We start from the raw sequence: 22,302 nt of genomic DNA, 5'->3' as shown, positions 1-22,302 counted from the left end.
AATGACTAAACAAGCTCAGTAACTACTTGAGCCAGACATAAGCACGCATGAGGCACCTGGCTCTTACATGTGACCATTGTTGTGCGGGTATAAAAGGTTGTAAGCACCTACAACAAAGGTGGTTCTTAGTTCTTTGTTCTGCACCAGCAAGGGAGCCCACCGCTCTCTTGCCACATTTTGTTCTATTATTGTATTTTTATTTAGAGTATGTTAGCCCCCATGATGACAACTGAGGACCTCACATCACTCAGTGTACTCCAACATCTCTCCAACAGTTAAACTTACTAACACGATCTTTACTTTTCAGAAAGGAAGCTTTACTTTTCAGAAAGGTAGAAAAAAATCTGAGATGCTTGGAAAGCATTGAAGAACTTTGGATCTCTTAATTAAGAACCTCAAAGTTAATAGGACTTGAAACCTAAGTCATTTCATAACTTGAAAGTTTTCAAAAATAATACATCAAAACAAGTTGTGTGAGAAGTCAGAATGAATGCGATTAAACACAGAACTAAGACAGGATTTCCAGGCTAAGAAAGTACACAATAGAATGTTCAAGTCACCAATATGACTCAAGGCATACTTTATTTAAGTACAAGATTCCAAGTTTCACAGTTTTGGTTAAAGTTCTGAATCCATATCATACAGTAATATCAACATATTATAATTTACTATTTCTGTAATAACTAAATGTACCTGTAGAATCTGTCATGGTAATGCTTGTATATTTAATAGTTTTTTCACAGATTCCTTATATTGAGACATATTACTTTCAGTTTCACCTTCATTTTTAAGTGCAATTACAGAGTTTCTGTAATTCCTCACTACTTCAGATGCAAGAAGCTCTTCTTTAGTTACATTACTGACATTTTCCGTGGCTTTTATTTGAAGAAGAGTATCCAGGGCATTTTTCTGAGAGGAGCTGTTTTCCCAGATATACTCTTCCATGTCTTCCTCAGTCTTCTCACTCTCCCACGCCTCAGTTTTCTGAAAGAAAATATATCTGATTTTAAAACTAAAAACTGAAACAAAGCCAAAATAATTTGCAGACTCTTTTCTCCCTCATTCCAATTCAGTTAAAAGAAAAACAACAAAACAGACAAATGAAAAAAATAACTTTAGTCCTGGAAGACGTTTGCTCTCTGAAGTACAAGGCCTGTTAACTCTAGACTCAGAGTTCGAAGAGGTGTCCAAATGCCATTCATTTTCTACACAGAATAAGTTTCTTCCTTCCCATTTATCAAATTACTTATATAGCTAGAAGATGCAACTATAGTTGAAATGGATGAAAAGCTTATGGACTACACCTAATGAATAATAAAAAAAACTTCCATAAGTAATTTTATACAACCCTTTATTTCAGAAGTCCCAAATAAGGACATGCTCTAATTTGTAGCACTAGAACAGTAGCATAACAAGTTGGTAAAGTATTCTTGTATGTTTGAAAAATATGAATCAAAACTGAGATTGATGCATTCTTGAAATAAACATAATCATGCTTTACATATTCATCATTTATCTGCACAAGGGATATCCAAGACATTTTGAAAACAAAAGCTTCTCTCACAGGGATAGCATTTCTCAAAAGTAAAGAAATACAGGTAATGCTCCTAGTCAGCCTCTGGACCAAACTGACATGCCAGAGTCAAGCTTGAAGTTCAAACAAAAAGTCACTGTGAGACTTTAAAACACGTTCAAGCAATTCCTAAGACAAAATGTACTACTTACAGTTATTACATTTATCCCTTCAGGAAAACCCAGCTTTGCAAAATTAAGAAATACATGCTGATATATAAAATAAGAGTATCCCTGCCATGGAAGATTTTCAAGGTAGGGGAAACTTAACTATGTCTTTCTCGAAATCTCTCCCAGCAGAATAGTGTATCAATAAGGATTTTAAAAGAAAATTAGACTTCTGGGATGACAAGGGAGTCCGGAAGGAATCTGATAGTGGGGGTCTGGGGGGGGGGGCTTAAAAATCTGTTCCTGAATCCTACTACAAGAAACCTATATTCACTGCTGCAGTGTTGGTGGCCATGCCTCAAAATGAAATTATTCTGCTGTACACAGGTTCAGATATACATCACAAACAGGAAACCAAACAGAAACCAAATCCTCACAAGCTGACTGTATTTAGTGAAACTTTAATTACCTTTTCAACCAGATTTATTGCAAGAGGAAAAAATGAATTGTATTTTCATTTGAAAAAGCATACTAGGTAGACAAGTGCCCAAGAACTCTGAATAGGGACGTTACAACTGCTGTAGCCTTAGCTTTAAGTATTAGGAAGCAAATGAGACAAAGAAAACCTTCAAAAAGGAGGTTCCCACCCCGTGTTATTATAGTTATTTTCATTCTCTGAAAATTTAATGTTAGTAAACAATGTAGTAAGACCTTACAAGCAAGAGAATAAAACAATGAAAACTGTAATATAAGTGTGGAGTTGTGTAACATATTTCTAGAATTCACATTTAATGTAGTAAAGATCATGAATGTGTTCTTCGATGGACTGACTAAAAATGATTTCTTCATTCTATCCTAGATAATTCAGTATTTCAGTTAATATTAACAATATAGCTTGGCTGATAATATGCTCAGTAGGTAATTTCAACTGTTTTTCCCACTAAAAACTCCAGTAAGAACTGGGGGGAATAACCCAAAAAGAAAACACCTCTTCATCTGAAAACCAAAGTAATTAAACCTAGTACTAAACAACAGGTACAGATGAGTGTGGGTTTTTTTAATATACTTGCTAATACAAATATATAGATTTTTAACATCATAAACAGCATAAGGATTTATTTTAAAATAAAACTGCACTTCAAACACTGTAAAGACTTGCAGACTTTCCAAAATAAATGATTAATTTGACACACTCATGTGGCATATATATTAAAACTGTACTGTGGCCAATTAACTTGTTTCCTTCCTAAAAGACATTATCAAAAAGACATCATGATATACTGAAACTTTTTCTATAAAGGAAAGGATCTTTGTAGGCATTCCACTGTCTTATTCCTTTTTTTTCTGTCAGCTTAACTTTCCTAAGTTTGCTGTCACAATCATGTGGAGGATTAGAATTGTCAGTTCTGTGGTGTTTACTTTACTTTAGAGAAGACATTTTAAGTGAAAGTTTCCATTAACAATTAACGCTAATGATTAGCTAAATTTAAGGCAATTAAAAACCAGACTCATGTTAGTCCATCTTCTTGTCAACAGTTTGAACAGTTAAAAAGTTAACAACGTTTAGCAAAGAACAAGAATTTCAATGGGTTTTCATTCCTTTTCTGAGGGGGAGGACAGGAATATAGAACAACTTCTGGATGTCATCTCTAAGAAAGTGGAAGAAAAGGTTATTAAGAGTAGTCTACATGGGTACAACTAAGGGGAAATCATGCTCGATCAACCTGGTAGATTTCTATGATGTCATGACTGCCTGGGTAGATAGGAGAGAACAGTGGAAGTTGTCAATCTTGACTTCAGCAAGGTTACTGACATTGTCTCCCATAACATCCCCGTAGGCAAGCTTAGGATGCATGGGGTGGATGAGTGGACAAGCGAGGTAGATCATGAGCTGGCTGACTAGCAGAGTTCAGAGGGTTGCAACCAGCAGCAGTCTAGCTAGAGCCTAGTAGCTAATGATGTTCCCCAGGAGTTGGTACTGAGTCTGATCCCATTAAGCATTTTTATCAGTGACCCGGATGACGGGATAGGGTGCACCCTCAGCAAGCATGCTGATGAGACGAATCTGGGAGGAACGGCTGATACATCAGAAGGCAGTGCAAGCACTCAGCAAGTCCTGGACAGGCTGAAGAGTTACGTAGAGCGGAACCTGATGGGGTTCAACAAGAGCAAGTGAAGGGTCCTACACCCGAGGAAGAATAACCACACCTATCAGTACAATTTAAGGGCTAATCTGTAAGAAAGGAGCTCTGCAGGAAAGGATCTAGGTGTCCAGGACAACAGGTTAACCACAAACCACCACTGTGCCAAAGAAGGCCAATGGTACTCCAGGGTGCACTAAAAAGAGCATGGCCAGTATGTCAAATGACGTACTCCCCTCTCTCTACTCTGCCCTGCTAAGGCCACAACTGCAGTACTGTGTCTGAACTCCCCAGCAGAGTCCAGCAGAGAGCCACAAAGCTGATTACGGCCCTGGAACATCTCTTATGAGGAAAGTCTGAGACCCCCAGCCTGGAGAAGACTAAGATGGAAATCTTATCAATGTTTATTGTCAAGAAGATGGACCCAAGATTTTTTCCAGTAGTGCTCAGCAACAGGACAAGGGGCAATAGGCACAAAGTGTACACATTAAGTTACATATGAACATGAGGAAAAGCTTCCTTACTTTGAGGGTGACTTAGCACTGCAACAAGCAGCCAGAGAGGTTGTGGAATTTCCTTCTCTGGATTTATTCCAAACCCACCTGGATGCTTTCCTCTGTAATCTACTGTAGGGAACCTGCGTTAGCAGGGAGTTTGGACAAGATGATCTCTAGAGGTCCCTTACAACTCCTAAAATTCAGTGATTTTGACAGTTCTAAATTCCAAGTCAATTTAGAAACTTTATACAGGCTAGAATTAATACACCTGTTTCTTAGCACTGCATGGAAATAAAAGATTATCTATGTGGTAGAAAAGCCACAGATTTTCAGGTAACAAGTGGTACAGCTATGCTAACATATTCCAAATAATAGGGTAGCTTCTAGTTGAAAAGGACTTAACAAAATAATTATGTACTTCTCTCTTAGGATGTATTAAGCACTCAACCATATTATTTAGTATAGAACTTACAGACATTCTGTAAATAGGCAGAACATATTTGTATCTGATGATATCAGGTATGAGAGGAGTTCAACACAATTTTGCCTTAAAAAAAAAAGCGGATATAAGAGACTTTCATAGTTAATAGCACTCACAAGCTTCATATCTGGTTCGGTCACTATCTTTTAGTTCTCAGTTGTCACCATCAACTAGACTGCCTCTTTAAAAAACACCACAACTTCCCTGGGCTGAAGTGGCTGAACCTTTTTTCTAGAACCTTCGTGCCTCTGAAAGGTCAGCTGAAAGATTTATTTCACTCAATTTATTTTGTGAATCAGATAAGATTCTGATCTCACCAAAAACAGTGGTGATATTAATGGTCCCATTCTTTATTTTCTGCTGATTTTGCTAATACCTTTCCCCTGTAAGACTTTCTCTCAAATACTTAGAATATGACACAACTGTAAAAATTATATCTATGTTTTAAAAAGGAGACTTGTTTCTCCAAGAACTAGAAAAATTAAGTTTAAACAAAAGGTATGCAAAAAACTACTACAGTCTGTAACATACTTCAAAACAAAGTATTGCAGCATTTAGAAATCACCCTTACCTCAAGCCTCAGTTCATGTTTTTGATATAAGGACATACTGAGAAAGAACACTCAGGAATGGTACAATTATGTCACACTTTATTATTATGCAATCTCAAAGTAATGAAATTTAAACAAAAGTCTTAAAATACACTAAAGAGTGCTGAGAGCTAGCTATCTGTCTTTCACTGATCACTGGGTTACAGCCCTCCTTTTATTTTCTGTGCATCCTGAGCCTTTTTCCCCACTCAGGGAGAGAGATCCAGCAAGACGTGAGTGCCACCTTCTACCTGCCATTTTAATTCTACAACCCCCAGGTCATAGCATTGTGAGTGTTCACAACAAGGCCTGCTTAGGTTTCAGAACTTTATCTTATAATCCAGATGAAAATATTACCAGATGAAAATATTAAAGTCCTACTATGAAAATTGCAATGTTCCATTGCTGCCAAGTTCTCCTGATGTAACCTGAAGTGATAAAAATATCTTTACTTGTAACGGCTTCAAAAGACCATAGAGAAAAAAGGCAATACAATATAAGTGTGAATTTGAGTCTAGAGGAAAACTTTACCATGGATTTTGGGATAACCAGTGGTTACGTAAAATACTCATTCTGCTGCAAGCATATACTCCTCATCCCACCTGTGTCTTGTAGTTAAATGCACTACTGTAAAAGAAACATGAAAACAAGGTGGAATATCTTCCTCAAATTCATTTAATACATACAGCTTTGGGAGTTCACAGATAAATTTAATTATCTAGTGTCACACTATCCTGTATATTCCACTGTTTTCTCCTCCCATCCACCCTCCTGCTTCAACTTTCCTGTCCCTTCAGTTCATGAAGTATTAACTGCAATGTGAGCACATGACAAAGGGAAGCAGCCAGAAGACCTTCGGCTGTTACTGTACATATTCTATCAGAAACCTCTATCCAATTATCTCTACTCCTACATGCCTCCCTCCTTACTATTCAAGTCTCAAATCTTCTCTAATCATACTTCTATACTTACATTTTAGAAAAAGTGAGAGATCAGAGGCGTGCATAACGTTATTGTTTTTAGTATGTCAGATTACACTTTCTACTTTAAGAGATGACCTTTCACTTTCTATTTCTGTATAACTTTTCACAGGATTTTCAAGATCTCATCTATGTAATGCAGACTTATATCCTCCATTCCGCATCATCTTGCTTTGCGCATGTTAAAAATCACGTGTATCCAGACCATGAAATACTGTTGCAACTTTTTGTAATCTTGACAAGTTTAAAACAGGTATGAATTCTTTCCTTCTCACTACCTTTGTCAGATCCACCACCTTTATAGCTACGAGTAACATTTTTTCTTATTCAAAACTTAACTGAGTGCTCCACTTCACTCTCCCTTCCACTATAAACTCATACAGGACTTCACTTTATAGTGACAAACTACCAATCCCAACTATGTACTCTTTTTAACCACTTGGGGGCAGGAAACCATTACTTTTTAAAAACCACTTAATACCTTAAAAGTTGAGGTTACAGCATTCAAGAAGTACCATCACGTAAAGGATCAGAAATACAACTATTTTATCTGCTGTTTAATAATGTACTTAACATATCTCACGCTTTCATTTGGTGAATTCACTCCAGGCACAATCCTGGGAAATAATTTGAAAGGAATCACAGGAAGTCCATGGAAAGAAGGTTGATTCTTGCTACAGATGGTGCAAGTCAGATATCTACTGCATACACACCTGATAACTATTAAAAATGAAGGAGACCTCCCTGCATGTTAAAATAAGTATTTTTAAAATAATTAACATTCTTAAGTCCTCAAATGTGAGTGTTTTGAACATAACTTGACTCATGTTCTGAACACCTTCCATAGCTGTTCAGTGTTACATACACCTTATTTGAAACAGAATAGAAGGCAGATTAAGAATCAAAGAATGAATTCACTTCTTTCTTCCTTTCTTCCTTCACTTCCCTTGCTAAAACAAATAAACATGCAAATTTAACTGCTAGAAAGTAACAAGGACTATCACAAAATACCAAGACACCTGCTACCAAAAAGAAGGGCTACATTACTCATTACAGGAACAAAAATAAACATCCCAATTCTTGCTTCCAAATAAAACGCTTTAATTAGTGTAAAATCAGGTAATACTTCATTATGTTTTTAAGAAAACTCTTAACAGCTCTTAGAAAAAGCCATCAGCTTTAACAAGATTTTGCTAAAGTTAATTGCTTACATTTGTGTCAAAATGGTAAGATATGCTAGTTTCAAGTACAGTATTACTTTTAAATACAAATCCCTAGGGCTTATGTTAACCCAAAGGCTACCAGTTCTCCTAAAAATAATCAGAATCATAAAGGTTGGAAAAGATCTCTAAGATCATCTAGTCCAACTATCAACTCATTATCACCATGCCCACTAAACCATGTCCCTAAGTGTCCCATCTACGCATTTCTTGAAAACCTACAGACTCCGCCTCCTCTCTGCACAGCCCGTTCCAGTGCTCAGCTACTGCTCCTGAGTTTTTCCTAATAGCCAGCCTGAACCCCACTCCAGCACCATTTCAGGCTGTCATTAATTACCTAGGAGAGGAGATCAACCCTCCACCTCGCTACAACCTCCTTTTAGTCAGTTGTGAAGAGTGACATGGTCGCTCCTGAGTCTCCTCCAGACAAAACAATGCCGGTTCCCTCAGCAGCTCCTCACAAGATTTGTGTTCAAGATCCTTTACCAGCTTTGTTATCCTTCTTGGGGCATGCTCCAGGGCCTCAATGCCTTTCTTGTAGTGATGGGCCCAAAACTGAACACACTGCTTGAGGTGCAGCCTTATCAGTGCCAAATACAAAGGATAATCACCTCCCTAATCCTCCTGACTATGCTATTTCTCATACAAGCCAGGATGCCACTGGCCTTCTTGGCCAACCTAGACACACTGCTGTTCAGCCACCATTGACTTAACAACACCAGATCCCATTCCACCACTCAGCTTTCCAGTCACTCTGCCCAAAGCTTATAGTGATGCATGGGTTTGTTGCAGCCCTTGTGGAGGACCTGGCACTTGGTCTTGTGCTTCACTCCATGAATCCAGCCTATCCAGATATCCTTCCTATCCTCAAGCATATTAACATTTCCTCCCAACTTGGCAGAACATACGTAGATTGCTCCAAAAATAATGTCTCATTAGTTTCCATGTAAACTACAAGTTACAAAGAGCACAATTACACTATTTTACAGTGCCAACTATCTCTAAAGCCAACAGAAGCTGGGGATGATGTTCCTTTTCTGAGCTCAGATCAGTCCTCAATCCTTTCAGCTCGAGGTAAAATTTGTGAGAGTATTTTAAAAGCAAAATATTTCCTATTTACAGCCATGGTTTAAAAGATATCAAGAAGAGATCAGGAAATGACAGATCCTAATTAGTAAGTAGGAGGAGTTTGGAATTGGGCTGTATTTTAGTTTTTATAATTTTTTTATAGTTTTTATTTTATTTTATCCTATTTTATAACTTCAAACACGTTTTCTTTAAAGGTTTTTCTGTTGTTGTTGCTGGGTTTTTTTTTTTTTGTTTGTTTGTTTAAACATGATCCCACTTAATTTTTCAGCCACATAAATCATTGCAGATGACACCAAGCTGAGCGGTGCAGTTGATACACTGGAGGAATGGGAAGCCATGCAGAGGGACCTGGACAGACTGGAGAAGTGGGCCCATAAGAAACTAATGAGGTTCCACATGGCTAAGTGCAAGGTGTTGCACTTGGGCCAGGGAAACCCCATGTATTTATACAGACTGGGGGAAGAACTCCTTGAGAGCAGCCCTGCGGAGAAGGACTTGGAGGTTCTGGTAGACGAGAAGCTGGACATGAGCCAGCAGTGTGTGCTTACAGCCTGGAAGGCCAACTGTGTTCTGGGCTGCATTAAAAGAGGGGTGGCCAGCGGGGAGAGGGAGGTGACTGTCCCCCTCTACTCAGCTCTTGTGGGGGCCCCATGTGGAGTACTATGTCCAGGCCTGGGGCCCCAACACAGGAAATCAGAGCTCTTGGAACAAGCCCAGAGGAGGGCCACATAGATGACCAAAGGGCTGGAGCACTTCTCCTATGAAGAAAGGTTGAGGGAACTGGGTTTGTTTAGCTTGGAGAAGAGAAGGCTCTGGGGAGATCTTTTTGTGGCCTTCTGATACCTGCAGGGAACATACAGACAGGTGGGGAACGACTGTTTACATGGGTGGATAGTGACAGGACAAGGGAGAATGTCTTTCAACTAAAAGAGGGGAGATTTAGGTTAGATATTAGGAGGAAGTTTTTCACTCAGAGTGGTGATGCACTGGAACAAGTTGTCAAGAGAGGTTGTGGATGCCTCATCCCCGAGGCATTCAAGGCCAGGCTGGATGTGGCTCTGGGCAGCCTGGTCTAGTGGTTGGTGACCCCGCCCACCGCACAGGGATTGAAACTAGATCATCTCTAAGGTCCTTTTCAACCCAGGCCATTCTCTGATTCTGTGACAAAACAAACGTATTCACCTAGGGAGACTTTTCCAGCAAACAAACATCATTATGACACATGTGACACTCAGTTACGTGTGAAACTTAGACTGATTTGAATCAGTTAATTAGCCAAGTCAGATAAATTCAAACAAAATCTGTCTTAAAAGGGAATTTTACAGAAGTTTAAACCCTCTGATGTAACATTTCAGGTATAGATATAAAATACACACACAAAATAAAAACAGCATAAGCCTTAAAAAGGTAATGAAATGAAGTCTAAGGTAACTGTGGATGTATGATCCAAGCATAATCATCTTTGTTGAATTTGAAGAAACATGATGGGGAAAAGAATCTAAGGTAATATACCTTACACTGTGCAGTTAGAAACTTTTAAATAAAAGTTTTAGGTAACGTTTAGTTTATGTAATGGGAGAGAAGGAAGAAAGAGAGAGCATGAGAGATTTTCTTCCCCAACTGCTTACCCAGGATTCATGGTACAGAACTGTGAGGAGATGTATTCCATAATCATAATTCTGTCTTCTTAGTGGACACCTGAAAAATTCATAAACAAAGCTAGTCTTTCTGAAATAGAACTACTGTAAATATGTAAATATACTTGAAGAAAATAATAAACTTGTCAAAAGTTCTAATCTGTAACATAGGCAATTCTATGGAAATGTGTATGTGTCTGATTCACACATTTCTGAATTATACATTATCAAGAATAACATGATCATAAAAACATGAAAAAATAGACATCCGCAAGTCTAAAGGAAAACGTACAAAAACAATTTACAGATCTTCAGAACCTGTTAAAAACCAGACTAACATATGCTGCGTTCCACTTTGTCCTCAGCTAGAAATAGCCAAAATTGCATCCAACACGCATTAGTCTGGACTGCCTTAAGATATGATTTTTTTTCCCCCCCCTAGATGTGAAAGGAAGGAAAAGGTGAGAAAGTCAATTCAATGTAGTTCAGAACAGAAGACCTAGTCAATAATCTAGACAGAAAAAGCCTCTAAGTCAACATAGCTCTAAATCAAAATAGAATCACCAGCAACATTTGTCCAGATAAGGCACAGTACAGCAAAAGCACTTCTTAAAACATGTAATACAAAATGCCTGCTGAGATTTTGGTGACATTACTTATTTCCTCATGCTGATCACCAGTAGCCTCTTCTTTCTCACACCTCTTCCAAGAGGCTGCTTTGTTTCCCACTTTTTTGATAAGCAAGAGTTTCATTCTCTCTTTTCTAGAAGAACGTACAGCAGATACACTCAAACTTAGGCAACCATCTGTCCTATACACAATATAGTATCTCAGTTCCAGCAGCCCTGCAGCGAACCAGAACAAGGACTGATACCAGCCAAAACTGGTTCTTTTTTTGTTTTCTTCCCCTTTCCTTCTGAGGGACAAACTCTTCCAGCAGCAGCACTGACTTACAGTAGATTACAGTGACTATGGAACTGTATTCTTTAACGATATAAGTTACGTGAAACCCATAAAACATGAACTTTTTAGTTGTTCAAAGGATCAATGAGAACTGTAAGTAGCCAGAACTTATGGTTGTCACAATGTATGAAAAATGTCTTTTTTATTTTTAATTTTTTGCATTTTATGAGAATTTATGCTGAAATCAAGACAGTAAAAAGGGTGTTCAGTTTCCCAGTCGAAATTAGTAGGTTACTACTACTTACGAAGTGGGATATTAATAAGCAAATTAAAAAATCCTCCAGGAATGATGCATGAGACCATTCACAAATACTGTAAGGGTAAAACTCCTTTCAGCTATCCTAATAGCCACAAAGTAAGTTTTGCCATGAAAAAGAAACTGTAGCTCACGTGGTCCCAGTAAGCTACCCAGACTTCCAAGACAAAACGGATAAAGTTATGTATCCCTTTAATAGTAGAAATAAAACTCTGTTTTCTACTGAATGTCAGGAAATCAGTTATGGGAAAACAAATCATAATAGTTTAAAAAAAAGCTAACAAGTAAGACTATCAACATTCTTTTTTTCCTAGGAGTGAATGGAGATGTGAAATAAAGCACATTGTGATTAGCAATACATATGTATTCTCTTAAATGCTTCAGAATTCAAACACAGAAAACAAAATTCTCCAGTGCAGTTTTCTGAAAATAAATGTGAATAATTACATTTTTTTTTTAAATCTAGAACATCAAAACACTGAAAAATGTCTGAGCGTTGATGTCCTAATTTTTCTTGCCTATGCCTCTTTAGATAATTCTTGTAACCTACAGACCTGTTTGTGAAAAATTGCTACTACTTATAATAAGGATTTCCAAATACAGTATCTGATAATACTAAACATAGATTATGCCTGATACTGTGTGATTTGTCCATAAAATTTTTTAACAGTTATGAACAGAAGTACTGGTACTGATTAAATTGGAAAAGTTTCAGCCCCTTTCTATATTGCAACTGCCAATACTGTCATTTTTTCATCCTGTAATCATACCTGTCTGTTATAATTGTGAGTACATCTGTATCCTTGCAGTAGCGCTTTCCTACAAGTTTAATGAGCTTCTTCTTTGCATGGTCATCCAAATTCAGGTTAGAAAGTTTAACCTTGAAGTATAAGAGAAAACACTCTTGATTATTTGTAGAAATTCAATCTCTGCACCCCGAAAAATATTTTCAGTTATGATTAGACGTATCTTTCATCTGGAATTAAAGGCATAGTTATTAGATATGTATTTTTAGAGTTTCTTTCACTTTTATCACTTACCAAAAGCTTTTAAACACATGGCAAACATAATGTGACTATTCAAGTAATAGATTTCTTCTCATTCAAATACCAGAGGAATTGAAAGAATGTTTATACTTAAACTTCTTTCATAGGGGAAAAAAAAGCTGTCAGTTTTATCTGTAGCTTCACTTCATACTCTTATGAACTTAATGTGGAAAATAAATATCTTTAGCAAGTTTCTGTTTTTTAGATACAGATCGGTAAGGGTAATATTAGGATATTTAAAAAATATTTGTTACAAACACTGAGAAGGAAAGACAGCAAGAGACATCAATTCAGAATTCTCACCATCATTATTAGAAGATCATTAATACAAGTATATTAAGATGCATACGAACCGAAGGGACCACAACCACCTCACATAACTCATCAAACCACCATGTTAACAGCTTCCCCTCTCTTACAGTATCAAAAAAATCCACAAACATAAGGAAATAACTGTTTCTTATCCAAAAAGAAAAAGAAACAACACAGAAAACCCATAATTAAGTAGTTACTCTGAAGCTAATTTCTGAATATAGTTACAAGTATGATAAGTAAAGCAAGGTGTTTTTAGCTATTAAATGTTTGTACAATAGCAAATAGCAAAGCATAATGTCTGAAGATACAAGGGGTTAGAAATGTAAGTTGATTATCAATACTAGAAATTTTAAGACATTAAATGCCTCTTATGAATTGGACCACTGCTTTTTTCCCCCCATCTCTACATCCTTCTCAACATGTCACTGCAGTACAAAGGAACTGATCAAATTCGGGAATCTTGTATGAGAAACTATCTGGTCTGTTACCTATGCTACAGGAACACAAAAAAAATCCCAAGTCATATTAAAGTGACAAATATTTACGTGGCTTCTTGCTTCAAAAACAGAATATGGTTTAGAGAGTTTATAATTGTCAGCTGGAATGCTGCATGTTCTTCTATGTTGAATTTTAGACAAGCTAGAGATCCACAAAGAATGACTGCTTAAAAAATAGTTCTGTTTTAAATCCTGTAGTTTGGCACAATTCCAACAATTGCACTTGGGACCAGAGTATGATAAACTTGGTACCAAGAAATACAGGCACTAGGCTACAGTGGATGAAAAATGATTATCCACAGTAAGACCTCAACTTGCAACAAACAAAAAATCTCTTTAAGAATTTTTGCTTTTAATTCTTACAGTTTTCATTATTTTCTTAATAGCTTTATCATAAAGATCCATGAGAGTTTATTGCAGTCTGTAACAGAGCAAACAGAAAAAGTTCTCAATGATACAAACTCTACCCTATCCTGACCCAGGGTCATCTGCTTTCACTTTTAAATCCTTCTCTTCTCCCTCCTAAAGCAGTTTCTGTTGTCAGAGGATTAATCACAAAATACCACACAATTAATTTTTTAATGAAGTCTAAGGTCAGAACACCTGTAACTGAAAAGGCATACAGACAGTTGTTCCACATTTGTCTCTCACTCCAACCCCTCCTTTTTCTAACACACGTGCATAATGCACGTTCACAAGAAGCCTTACAAGAATCAGGGCCAGCTAACATTAATGGAAGTAGACAGGATAATACAAATTTATTTCCATGTATCATTTTGAATCATCCTCTCCTCTGCAACATATCGGACTCCTAGACCTACAACTTGTGTCTCAAGAACCCCATCTGAAAGAGACTTACATTTAGTAACATTTTACATGATTTAGAAGACAAGAAACTTGCATGCTCTCACAATCTACTGTTTTTACTGGGAGGAGACTGAAGGCTGCTTGACCAAGCAGCTGAGCTCTTTGCCCTACATGTGATACCATGTCCACCACTGTCCTGGGAATGTTTTGAACACAGGAGTGATGGGGGGGGTGGGAGGGCGAGGTCAAATGCGCATCTCCTTCTGTACGTTCACAGTCCAGCATAAAGTCAGAGGCTTATATTCTCACTGGATTTTCTTTTATTTATGATACATAAAAATCTGTGAAAATTCGGCCTTGACTAGGCCAATTTACTGGCCAATGTGACCAGTAAACTTTTTTTTTTAACTAGGCCAATATGAATTAAGACACAAACCGCTAAACTAACATGCAATGACAAAAAAGGGATACTACTGCTAATAGGTGGGTGAAACGTATATTTAAGTCAATGACAAACCAAGTTAAATTCCAACCAATAAACTTTCACAGTTTAAAGGGAAGATGTAGCCTCCTACAGATAAAATGAACTGCTGCTGTTTGCTTGCCCCAATGAGATGCTATGAAAGTGCTATCATGCAGTATTTTAACTTCTGCACCAAAAGAACACAGCCATCACTGACTTCACTGATGCTGCTTTTAGAATTGGCTCAAATCTAGTCTCAAAAGGCATATTCAAAAGCCACACTTCTAACTTTTATACCACAAGGACAGGTAAATTGCCCAAAGCAAGGTCGCATATCAAATACACCCCATCATTTCCTAGAGTGCATCATATTATACTGATTTCTACACAAATTTTAGCATCTTTATTTAAAAAAAAAAAAAAGTTAAAACATGACAAATCAAAAAACAGAATGGGCTTAGGGTGCCAGATACATATTCTCAATGCATGCTTGAAAACAGAGAAATCTGGAGATTCTCTCTATGTCACAATTCAGCACAAAAGAAAAAATTTAATTCAGACTATATTTGAAACAATTCATTAGTGTTTAAAAAGAAAAAAAGCAGCACAAAGCAACCTGTCCCGGGTATTTCCTCCTTGAACCACTGTTGTAAGAAGCTTGGGCTCAGGAAAAAAAATGCAACTACTTAATGAATTTCTACAAATAAATTCTAGCTGATATCAAAAAAAGAAATACTAGCTTACTTTAACTGGGTTATTACTAAATGTGACTTTAAAAAAAGAAAATGCAGTATGCACAGAGTTCACAATTCCTTAACACTGCTTCCTGAAGTTCTGTTCCCTGAATACTGTTTTTATCCATACCAAAATGTACAAAAGAACATTTGTTAATATAGGTGTGCACACAGAAATATGAAGGTTAGAATAAGAAAACACACCATTTACAACCAATAAAGCAGTAAAAAGACTTGGTTTAATTATTTCTGCATGGTCCCACATTATGCTACTACAGATTTCCATGAGATTTTGCTTTGTTTGCCTTTACTCAGTACACATATTAGTTAATAAGAACTCATGAAAATAAATGAGATAAGCAGATGAACAGATCTTCCAGTTCTATGGGGCATGTACTAAGTAAAGTTAGAAAGCTGACTCTCCTTTTCCCCTCTGGTTCTTGGTCTTTTGTTCCCAATGCTACTGTCTCTTCTCCTGCATTTCATCTTCTCAAGGAATTAAATATTTAAAAAGGTTGTGGACAAACTGTTCATTTCTTATTTATCTTCATAATATTCTACCAATGTGGAGAGATTTATTGATGACTGGCTGACTGAGAAAAGCCATGCAGACACTGTGCAGCTGGTTAAGCAACCTTGTTACGTGCAAGGTCAGGTATGAGAACAAGGAACAAAACAGGATGCCAATGGAGAAAGCCGGCAACAGTGTTTTGAGAAGTCTGCAAGAGAGTGTTTGCTGAGAGATAACCACAGAGCACAAAGATAGGCGTAGTTGACACTGAGTAGTGAGCCAATCCTGAGCTCCACTTTAGCAATATGTATGAACCTATTATCCACACTATAAATGTACACGCAGCTGAAACAATAAACAAGATTTGCTGATCATCTACTATGGTCGTCGCGTTTCTCCTGCTGATTTCCTACATACCAATCTAATATTAAGCATCCCAAGACAGAGCACACTGAATCGTTAGTATATATATATATCGTTAGTTACTCTGAAAGCCTAAATATTTGAACAGGGGTTAGTTGAGACCCCCACAACTACAGCACCAATCAGCTATTTGAAACAACATCTGATATAACAGTTTTCTGATTATACGCAGCATACAAGCCACAGACAATGATATGTCAAAGCCAGAAAATTGGGGTCCTCTGACCTCAGATATTTGACTAAGACTTCTCATCCAAAGAAAAGAGATCTCTGGAAAAAAAAGCCTTTATGATAAAGGACAACATTCAGCCTCACACTGTCCAAGTGATAACATAGCACCTACTCTGTCTACTTATGGAAAAGTTCATTTTTAAGAATGTATGCTATTTTGTCTGTATCAGAGCTCAGAATTTATTTATAAACATATATCCATATCATCATAAGCTGAGTTCTAACGTGGTGCAATATATAAGGAAATCCTCTGCTGCTTTTTTTGGTCATTCAATGAACCATTTCCCAAACTCCCATACTTCTAACATATTTTAAAAGAAAGTCAAGTATTTGTGTTTTAAAAACAAAGGCGATTGCTTTCTAAGAGTACTACTTACCCTTAAAGTCACTATTCTTGCTTTGGGATTACGAATAGATGTACCTGCAGAAACATAATCCACTGTCTCAATTTCAACAGGAAAATGCTGTTCGCATTTCTCATCACCATCCAAAGCACTTGGCCATTCAGTGCAGAAATCTGTATAATAAAAGAAAGCAACCCAAGTAATTTCTATCTTTTCTCAAATTTACTGTAATTTATGTTTTTAGAAGCAGTTCTAGAGAAACTATATACTCCTTCACAGGCAATGACAGCATCTCTGCTAGACTCACTCTAGCATTACATTGTCTTTTCTGTACTGGGTTCCTCAAAACTGGACACAGTATTCCAGATGTAGTCTCAGGAATTACAAAAATGGGGGGAAAAAAAAATCCTTTCCTAAATATGTTGGCTACACTTTCGCTAGTACAACCCAAAATACAGTTAGACTTCATTGTTGCAGGGGTACATTGCTGTTCCATACTCAACCTTCAAAGGCCTGCTGGACTCTCCATGGTCTTTTCTGCAAAGCTGCTTTCCAGCCCTTTGTCTTCTGCAGGCCTCACGTACAACTGGCATGAGTTATTCCATCCCAGACATACGACTATTTATGTTTAGTTAACTTCATGGAAGTCCTAGCAGCAGATTTTTTTTCCTGCCTGTTGACATCCCTCTAAACGACAGCCCTGTGTCAACTGTTTTACTCCCTCCCCTATTTGTTATTGTCTGAAAACGTGAAGTGGTGCTCTCTGTCATCACCCAGCTTGTCACAATGCACACTTCTACATACTTGGAAATAGTTTACAGGTTTGCTTCATAACCTTCCAAAGACTGCAGTGAGGGTAGTGAGGCTGACTGACCTGTTGTTTCTGACATTTTCTCTCTCATCCTTCATGAAATTTTCACATAAAAATATCCTATTCATCCTGGGTAAACTGGGTAATCCTAGGTAATCTGTTTTTGTATCTTGGGTCACTCAGGAGTTCCCTGCTCACCCATGCTGTCCTTCTACCATACTTGCTCAAATTTTTGCAGACTGGAATAGACTATTCTTGTGCTTTTAGGAGGCACAAGAATAGTCCTCCCTTTCTCCCAACCCCTCTATCTCCAACAAGATCTGCCAAGCAGACTTCCAAATAAGCCAATATTCTCCTGAAGTTCTGGCTGCAGTTCTCTCAGGATTTTAAACTCCACAGTTTCACGATCACTGTTACCAGGGCTGCTCCTAACCTTCTCAAGTGCAACCAGTTCTTCCTAGTTTGCAAACGACAAATCCAGCAGAACATCTCTTGTAGTCAACTGGTAGATCATGTGCATCAACAAACTGCTGTTAATATGCTAAATGTCCTCACTTCTTTCAAGATCTTGAACTCCAACATCTTTTTTCACAACCAGGGGTTGCCATCAGCTTTCAAATCCACAGCCAGGTCTTCCATATCTGTGACTAGCACACTTAAAACAGAATTTTCTCATGGACAGTTTGCCCAGGATCCGAACACAATAACATTGATAGCACTCTACAAGTCTCCAAGATTCTATCCCATTCCATTTCTATCCCATTCTGCTACCCTTCCAGAGGATGTTTAGATGGCTGCAGCTTCTCATGGGAACCAAAGATGGTAACTGTGAGGGTTTTTCATCTATTTCAAGTTCATCTACCTCCTCTTCTTCAGACGGCCTGGCCCACCAGACTCTCAATCAGCTTGTAACCCATCTCAGAGCAAACCTCCACACCCAAGCTGTTTTGGAACATATCAGCAGCTCCTCCATCCTGCATGATTGTGAAGCGGGCAGGAACAAGATTTCTCTTTGCATTTCCATGACTCTTCAGACTTGTAATTCCTCCTGTAAATGCTGCATGTGTTTGTAAACAGGTAGTTCAAGCTGGGTCTCTTACCACCTCCTCCCTCCACTTCTGCCTGGGCTAACCCTCTCATTAGGATCTCCTAATTCACTCTCTGGCTGGTAGATGCTCTTGCTCTTCACTGAATCTCACTCAATCTCTTATACATGGCTTTTTTTTTTTAAATGTATACCAGAATGACCACTGATTAGCTGTTACTAAACCAGGCTTTAATCTTCTAAGAACCGAGTCAAATCCATCATCCATTTACCTTACGAGTCTAAACTATGAATTCTTCAGTAAAAGTGGGGTCTAATAGAACAGTAAAATTAAAGTCTGATGGGTGTACTGGAAACCTCACAAGACCTATCACCTGCATAATATAATGAAGCAAAACCAAAGCATACTATGCTAGCCAAAGCCTGACAAAAAATCAGCTTCAGAGATGGATCATATCTCACCTACTACCTCATCAGACAGTTACACTTTGAATTGTCTTTGAAGAGAGACAGCTATAAATAACAGCCCTGCCCACCCTAACAAACACCAAAAAAAAAAAAAAGCCAAAGAAAGTAACAACAAAGTAAACAAATCAAAATCCTACCTCTGAGAGCTGCACAGTGTTTCTTAATTGCAGGAGGAGTAAGATGTAAAAAATTGGGAATCTAGAATAGATATAAAAGAGTTACCAAAATCATATTTTGTCTTCATAATTAAAGCTCCTTTATTACTGAAATTTGGTTACATTTTCAGAATTTGTTAATGTAATTCAATACATTAAACAGAAGACAAAGGTAAGAAAACTCTCTTCAAGCTTCATTCAGGAAAATACTTAAATTAAATAATAAGTCACAGGCATGATAACCCAATCAAAGCCTGCTGATTTGATTCATTTGTATTTCTTTTTAAGATTTGTCTTTGTTACTTTTTAATTTAGAAGTTATATAGAATATTTTTCTATTTACAGAAAACAGTATCCAATAAAACTATTTCAATTAAAATAGTTCCATCTTAACAAATAATAATCTTCAGTGTTATTGCACACCAGTAGAAGACGACTTACCTTTATAAGCTCTAAGTTGCCTTCTTTTGGTGGAGGTACTCCTCCCTTCACTGGGTAGCCCATTCGAATTGGGAGAGGCACAGATGCAGGTTTAAATGCAGCTGCTGTTGGATAAACACTGCTCCAGTCCTGGTCAACAGCCATCCTCTCAGTTCTGGGAGGTATATGCTAACAAATTTAAGATTGTACAAGTTTGATGAGAGACATGCTGATTTGTGATATCAAGCAGGAACATATATGAAATTATTCAGGGATAAATTCTCATAACTAAAAATTTCATGACACACCTTAATATAAAAAAGTTAGTGCTCACTTCCCAAGGAATTTTTAAAAGAGAAGCTCTCAAGGGTTAGGTTGTATGCTCCTCCCAGTCTAAATAATAAAAATCAATTATTTCAGAAATACTTCAAAAGAAGCCTTGGCAGGTTGGGGAAGAAGTGGGGGAAGGGAAGAGTTTGAAAATAAAACTGAATTGCCTGAAGTGCCTAAGCGTTCACTGCAGGAGGCAAGAACATGAATTTTAAGTTTTTTGAATTCCAAAAGCCTGAATAGTTTCATATTAAAAGAAATGGATATATGTGCAAAAAAGCAAAGCCACTGTTTCTTTTTCCAAAGCCTTAGTTAGTTGATTTTTTTTTTTCATTTAGAAGGGTAAAAGATAAACATCTTTTTGTCAATTGGTTTTCATCATTAAATCTGTACTTGGGAACAAAAATTTACACCTGGTCCATTTTTAAGTACTTGCTTTTAAAACCATGTCACGTGGTACTATACTGCTTTGGAAATCTCTGTGTGAGATAACAAAACTCGTAGTGATTACTTCCTTGGATATCAGACCAATTCTACTGTGCAAGAACAATTTCACTTATACACGTAAACAGATGTTTTTTAATTATGCCAGAAAGCAAACACTACAAATCCTGCCAATCTGTACTGAAAGTAACATTAAGGAACTTGTTTTTCTTTTAAATGCAACCTTAAGTTACTTCTAAGACCTGCAGTACATGGTCTCTGCACAAGCCTTTCTTTGCTTTTTTTGAGATTACAGATTGAAAACAGTTAGGAGATTAAAGAAGTGCACGCTCTGAAATTGATTCACATTAAATCAGTTCACTTTGTTTTAATGGGTTCCTTTAGAAACTATTAAGACTTAGAGCATGGAAAACGTTCTCAGCCACCTCTGAGTTAGCTGCAAACAGACTCAATTCTTACCGATCTTATCAACTGTGACATCCTGCCTCTTCTCCTTGTTGAAACTGAAGGAAAAAAATAAGAAATATTTTTCAATACAAACTATTATATGCATTCCACACATCTTTTTTTTCCTCTTGCAAAACCAACATTTATTTATATCGTGAAGTAATTCCATTCTACCTCTTCTCACTATAAAGAAATTTAAAATAAAGAACACATGCAGGGCTCTGCAACAACTACTATTACCTCTGTGGAGCATCTGTACACAGACATACACAACTCATACCAGTCTTATTCCTTCAGTCACAAACATCTACAGTCTATGATTAGGAGTGTCCTAATAAGCCACACCACCTGACATCACTCAAGGACCCTTTTACAAACCTGGCAACCTGCAAATGATAAATGTCCACGCCACTCTCATAAAAATGCTGGTAACAGCCCTGACCAACAGGGCTCTTAACACTTGGGACTCATATGGACCCTGAGGAGGCAAAACCGCTCAACAATGCAAGTTCATATCCCTTGGCAACTGTGAGATTCTAATTTAGAATACTTAAATTCAGGCACTGGCCTGCTGGGACAAGCACAATCCTGACCCGAAAGGAGGAAGGCGGCGGGCCGAGCTCCCTACCCGCCCTCAAGGCCCTACCACTCGTAACCAGGCACGGCCCGGATTTAGCCTCATGCCCGGCGGCAGCGTCGCGGAGCGCGCCGGGCCACCCTCACCTTCCCTCTGCTGGGCTTCCCTGCTGCTCGCAGCTGGTGTAGAGAAGTAAGCTGCTACCTCTGCCCGCCAGCAGCACCGGGCCAGCGCGGGCCAGCGGCTCGAGCCAGACAACACCCAGCACGCTGCCGCCATCTTTGGAAGAGCAGCTGCATGCGATATTTCCCGCCTACAAAGGGGAAGGGCAAGCTTAGCAGAACACCGAAAGTGATTCGTCTCCTTCTGGAAGAGAAGCAGGATGGGTAAGGAGAGGGAGAAAAAGTCGGAAATTGAGTTCAGCTTGTTTATTTTGTTTGCCATGTTATCGTGCTTTGCGCAGCAGCGATCGGGTTCCCCGGACGTAGCCGGTCCCTAGGCGAGGAGTGTCGGGTTAGAGTTAAGCTCCCTAAGGAATTGTTTTCGTTTCACGAATAAAAAATAAAATAAATAAGTAATAAAAAAACCAAAAAAAAACCAAAAAAAAACCACGTAACTTCTCAGTACCTTCGTATGAATTCTTTTGCTCTTTACATCCCCAAAGCAGGGGAGGATCACTGATAGAGAGAGGTGACAAGGAC

The 22,302-nt window shown here is 37.9% G+C and overlaps 1 protein-coding gene across 3 annotated transcripts; it reads right to left on the bottom strand.

Annotated features, from left to right (window-relative positions):
* Positions 1-563: 563 nt before the first annotated feature.
* On the bottom strand, positions 564-21,905 carry MRPS35 (mitochondrial ribosomal protein S35). Of its 3 annotated transcripts, none has more exons than NM_001278091.2 (8): positions 21,748-21,905; positions 21,037-21,080; positions 19,825-19,992; positions 19,366-19,426; positions 16,938-17,077; positions 12,304-12,413; positions 10,306-10,375; positions 564-984 (listed from the first exon to the last, which is right to left on the bottom strand). In NM_001278091.2, the coding sequence occupies exons 1-8, from the start codon at positions 21,878-21,880 to the stop codon at positions 706-708; spliced, it is 1,005 nt and encodes a 334-aa protein (NP_001265020.1). In that variant the 5' UTR covers positions 21,881-21,905; the 3' UTR covers positions 564-705. The 3 variants fall into 3 exon arrangements, with proteins under 3 accessions (NP_001265020.1, NP_001265021.1, XP_040556423.1); NM_001278092.2 differs by having other exon boundaries at positions 21,806-21,905; XM_040700489.1 differs by lacking the exon at positions 21,748-21,905 and adding an exon at positions 21,403-21,730.
* Positions 21,906-22,302: the final 397 nt, after the last annotated feature.

This window comes from Gallus gallus, chromosome 1, assembly GCF_016699485.2.
Source record: "Gallus gallus isolate bGalGal1 chromosome 1, bGalGal1.mat.broiler.GRCg7b, whole genome shotgun sequence".
NCBI lineage: Eukaryota > Metazoa > Chordata > Aves > Galliformes > Phasianidae > Gallus > Gallus gallus.
Note: the sequence above shows the minus strand (reverse complement) of the source record. Positions and strands in the feature narration are given on the sequence as shown.

Excerpts from the sequence above, each read along its gene's own strand:
- MRPS35 (NM_001278091.2), bottom strand. The coding sequence starts at position 21,880 with ATGGCGGCAGCGTGCTGGGTGTTGTCTGGCTCGAGCCGCTGGCCCGCG. Across the intron at positions 21,081-21,747 it reads GGAAGCCCAGCAGAGGGAAG|TTTCAACAAGGAGAAGAGGC; the intron begins GTGAGGGTGGCC and ends TTTTTCCTTCAG. Across the intron at positions 985-10,305 it reads TTCTGTACCATGAATCCTGG|AAAACTGAGGCGTGGGAGAG; the intron begins GTAAGCAGTTGG and ends ATTTTCTTTCAG.